At 52.1% G+C, this 5000-nt stretch overlaps 1 protein-coding gene across 1 annotated transcript in view; it reads left to right on the top strand.

Annotated features, from left to right (window-relative positions):
• LOC123516855 (atrophin-1-like) overlaps positions 1-5000 on the top strand; it is a 70455-nt gene that overhangs the window by 39420 nt on the left and 26035 nt on the right. The window contains exon 2 of the mRNA XM_045276556.1: positions 2336-3171. Within this exon, the coding sequence (XP_045132491.1) occupies positions 2490-3171 (682 nt within the window). The 5' untranslated portion in view covers positions 2336-2489. The remainder of the gene's footprint in view (positions 1-2335; positions 3172-5000) is intronic.

Here is a 5000-nt window from a genome sequence, read left to right as displayed (position 1 = left end):
TCTCTCTCTCTCTCTCTCTCTCTCTTCCTCCTCCTCCTCCTCATCTCCTTACTCCTCCTCCTCCTCCTCCTCCTCCTCCTCCTCCTCCTCCTCCCAAGATGCCACAACACACCTTAAAATACCTCCCCTTTTTTCCCCTCAAAGGTAAGACTGTCTCTCTTTCCTTAACCCTTCTCTTGACCCCTCGTTTCCCCTCACTCTCCCCTCTTTCCCCTCAGATCCCCTTAAAATTCTCCAAGTCTGGCATCTTCCGTTTTTTCCCTTCATTTTTCCCCTCGTATGCTCGTATTGGTGGCTTGTTTGCATACTCCCCTCATTTCCCCTCTCCGTTTCCCTTCAACTCTCCTCCCCTCGGCCTGTCTCCCGTCTTCCGTCATCTCCTATGCTCCTCCCCTCAGCTCAGGTGTCTCCTCCTCTCTCGTCTCCCCTCATTTTACATGCCTTTCCCCTCACTTCATTTTCTTTACCTTCCCCTCTTTTCCCCTCTAAACATAATTCCCTTTAACGTGCTCCTCATGCCATCTCCCCTCAGCAGACCCTTTCCTCTCACTTAGTTATTCTCCTTCCCCTCACTCACTCTCTCCCCTCTGTCTTTCCCCTCACTTTCTCACCTTACCCTCTCGCCACTATCTCTTATTCGTTCCTCATTACCCTCACTCCTTCCTGAGGGGAGTGACAGTTTCCCCTCACTCTTACTCTCTCTCTTTCCCCTCGGCGTAAGAAGTGTCGTAATTTTCCCCTTTAATGAGGGCGCGCGTTTCCCCTCTCGTAAAATAATTATGGTGATATTTTTATTTTGGTGGCTTGAAATATTTATGAGAATTTTTCCCCTCTTTTTTGTTTCCCCTCTTTATTTTTTCTATTTTTTGAGAATTGAGGGGAATTTTTGGGAGTTGTAGTAGTAGTAGTAGTAGTAGTGGTTGTAGTTGTAGTAGTAGTAGTGGTGGTAGTAGTAATAGTAGTAGTAATAGTAGTAGTAGTAGTAGTAGTAGTAGTAGTAGTAGAAGTAGTAAATTTAAGTAAACTATCTCTAATTAAAGACAGGCAGGTGTGACTAGAGATAACCAGGTGTGTGTAAAAACTCTCTCTCTCTCTCTCTCTCTCTCTCTCTCTCTCTCTCTCCGGCAATCAAATTAAAGTCAGCTGTTTAAGAGAGTGTCTGTTGCTACTAAGACTTTTGTTTCCTCCTTTCCCCTTTTTCCCCTCACTCTCCCCTCACTCTCTCCTCTCCCTCCCCTCTCCCTCCCCTCTCCTTCCCTCCCTCATACTTTCTCTCCTTTTGCCAACATTCCCTCCTCGTTTCTCTCCTCTTTACCTCTCTCTCTCTCTCTCTCTCTCTCTCTCTCTCTCTCTCTCTCTCTCTCTCTCTCTCTCTCTCTCTCTCTCTCTCTCTCTCTCTCTCTCTCTCTCTCTCTCTCTCTCTCTCTCTCTCTCTCTCTTATCTCTAGAGAGAGACTTGAGAGAGAGAAGAAAATAGTGAGGCAGGAATAAGAAATAGAGAAGATAAATTTGTGAAGAGGATAAATGAAGGTAATGAGGAGGAGGAGGAGGAGGAGGAGGAGGAGGAGGAGGAGGAGGAGGAGGAGGAGAAGGAGATGGAGGAGGAGAGGGAGGAGGAGGAGGAGGAGATGGAGGAGGAAAAAAGGATTGAATGATTGATGACAGTAATAATAATAATAATAATAATAATAATAATAATAATAATAATAATAATAATAATGATAATAATAATAAAGATAAAAAGGAGAAATAGAAGAATAAATGTAGGAAATGAAGTAAATCATTCTCTCTCTCTCTCTCTCTCTCTCTCTCTCTCTCTCTCTCTCTCTCTCTCTCTCTCTCTCTCTCTCTCTCTCTCTCTCTCTCTCTCTCTCTCTCTCTCATTCACAATGTCCATCACGATCTTTACAACATAATTCACCGGAAAAATTGAATTACCCCCTCCCCTTCCCCTCACTTCCCCTCACTTCCCCTCCCCTTCCCCTCACCTCACCCCCTCCTTGATGTTAAATTTTGATGCGTATTCCTAGCGGTCACCTTTTCCCCCCTTAAACGCTCCCCCTCCCTCTTCCCTCTCCCCTCACCTCCCCTCACCTTCCCCTCACCCCCATCACTTTACGAGGGGAGGGCAGCGTCGCGCCACACTCTCAAAATTATCTTCGCCGCATTAAAACAGGTGTGGCCGCCCAGGTGTGCTGCCCCCCCTCCGCCCCCCACCCACGCTGCCCTCAGAGGCGTGGTGAGGGGAAACTGCTTGCATGAGTTGGTGGTGGTGGTGGTGGTTGTTGTTGTTGTTGTTGTTGTTGTGACTAATGCCCCCTCTTCTCCCCCCCAGGCATGATGAGCGCGGCGGAGGGCGTGAGTCGTGGGGTGGGCGGGGGCCAGCAGTCCCTCATGACGCCGCCCCGCACCGCTGACCCCTCTCCCCCCTTCCCCAGCCCCCCCGCCGCCACCTACCCCCCTTCAGCGGCCCCTTCAGCGTGGCCAACATGGTGCCCCGCCCCCCACGCCTCCCTTCACCCTCCCCCGCCCTCCACGCCCTCCACCTGCCCGCCGGCCTGGAGTCCCCGCCCAGCTGGGGCGTGGAGCCGCCGCGCCTGCAGGACGCGCGCCCCTCCCCGGGGGTCGAGACGCCGCGCGAGGCCAGCCCCCCAGCTGCCCCCCAACCAGAGGAGGGGCGCACCTGCCTGGCTCCTGAGCCCCCCACGCCCCCTATGCTGGGCGAGGTGCCCCGCAGAGCCCCAATGAACCACCTGCTGGACGCTGGCGAGCGGCGCCCCGGGGGTGTGGGGGGCGCGTGGCGGGGCCTGGAGGGGCTGTCCCCAGAGCGGTGCCGGGCCTGGGCACGTTACCTGGCCCACCTCGCCCCCCACCATTCCCCGCCCCCCGACCCGCCCCAGGGCCTCACACTCACTCCCACCCACACCCCAACCACCTCCCCAGACACCCCCAGTCCCCGCGCCATGGACGAGGGCAGCCCTCGCCCCGCTCCCCGGCCCCCCTGGACCAAACGCCGCCCCTCCCTCACCCCCGACGGCCTCGCCCCCAAAGCACTCAGGCCAGACCACGGGGACGCCGCCCCCCTCGCCAGGCTGGGGGTCCTCGGCCTCGACCTCAGCTACAGACCCCGCCTCGACGGCCCCCCAATCGCCTCCCGCCCCACGCACGCAGGTGAGTGTACCGCGCACACACACACACACACACACACACACACACACACACACACACACACACACACACACACACACACACACATTGATCATCATCACCATTTTAGCAACAGTTATTGTATTACTTTCATTTGGGATGCTGTGTGTGTGTGTGTGTGTGTGTGTGTGTGTGTGTGTGTGCGTAAGCTCGAGCAAGAGTAAGCCCATCTTGTCCAACATCCGCAAAATATGTTCTCTCTCTCTCTCTCTCTCTCTCTCTCTCTCTCTCTCTCGATCTAAATGTATGGAATTCATCATCATTTACGAACCAGGAATGGGTTAGCCTCCCCCTCACTCCCCTCTTTCCCCTCACTCCCCTCCCTCCCCTCTCCCTTCCCCTCAAACAAGACGCAAAACTCTTTCCAGCTTCTCCCTTCTCACTCTTCCTCCTTCTTCCATATGGCTCAAATTTCCCCTCACTTAAAATGTCGCTTACGCCCTTCACGCACGAGGGGAAAAGAGGGGAGAAGGAGGAGGAGGAGGAGGAGGAGGAAGAAGAGGAGGGGGTAAGAAGTGGTGTTATATCTACCTCTCTCTTGCCTTCTTCCTCTCCCCTCTCCTCCCCACCTCTCCCCTCGTTTCCCCTCTCCCTCTCCCCTCTCCCGACCATCGCATATTCCGGAATTTCTTATTTTCTGGAGAAAGGTTCAATAATTTACTTTCTTGACCAGGCTGAGGGGAAAGAGGGGAGAGGGAGAGGGGAAAGAGGGAGATGGAAAGACGAAAGGGGAGAGAGAAAGAGGGGAGAGTGGAGGAGGAGAATGAAGTGTGTTGCGATCTCTCTCTCTCTCTCTCTCTCTCTCTCTCTCTCTCTCTCTCTCTCTCTCTCTCTCTCTCTCAGTAAAATTTTACGTTTAAAAGTGAAAATTATTATTATTATTATTATTATTATTATTATTATTATTATTATTATTATTATTATTATTACTACTACTACTACTACTACTACTACTACTACTACTACTACTACTACTACTACTACTACTACTACTACTTTTTATGTAATGTACGTTCCTCCTCCTCCTCCTCCTCCTCCTCCTCCTCCTCCTCCTTCTTGTTTGTCTATCATTCTGTATTTATGAAGCCTTGCATTATAGCTTCCTTGGCTTGGGTGGGGCGGGGTGGGGGTTGGAGGGGCAGGGTCATAGGGGTTGGGGTGTAGCAAGATGGCGGCCAGGGGAGGGGTTTCAATATGGCTGACTTAGAGTGGGTGTTTCAAGATGGCGGCGAGAAGGCGACAGCAGTGTTTCATCTTCCTCCTCCTCCTCCTCCTCCTCCTCCTCCTCCTCCTCCTCCTCCTCCTCCTCCTCCTCCTCCTCCTCCTCCTCCTCTTCTTCTTCTTCGTCAGCGGTTTTTAACTTCCATACATGATAAATGAAGACTGATCCATACATTACCTCCTCCTCCTCCTCCTCCTCCTCCTCCTCCTCCTCCTCCTCCTCCTCCTCCTCCTCCTCCTCCTCCTCCTCCTCCTCTTCTTCCTCTTCTTCATTTGTTTTGCTTTTGCTTTTCTTTATTTCTGTTTTGTTTTCCTTGATTTCCTTTGTTTCTTCTTCCTCCTCCTCCTCCTCCTCCTCCTCCTCCTCCTCCTCCTCCTCCTCTTCCTCCTCTTCATCTTCTTCTTCTTCTTCTTCTACCTCTTCTTCTTCCTCCATAATTTTACGTCGTGTTGGGAAAATTTTCTCTCTCTCTCTCTCTCTCTCTCTCTCTCTCTCTCTCTCTCTCTCTCTCTCTCTCTCTCTCTCTCTCTCTCTCTCTCTCTCTCTCTCAAATGCCGTTTTGAGGGGAAAA

This window comes from Portunus trituberculatus, chromosome 6 (genome assembly GCF_017591435.1).
Source record: "Portunus trituberculatus isolate SZX2019 chromosome 6, ASM1759143v1, whole genome shotgun sequence".
Taxonomy (NCBI): domain Eukaryota; kingdom Metazoa; phylum Arthropoda; class Malacostraca; order Decapoda; family Portunidae; genus Portunus; species Portunus trituberculatus.
The sequence above is the reverse complement of the archived record's forward strand: the minus strand, read 5'-3'. Positions and strand labels throughout refer to the sequence as shown.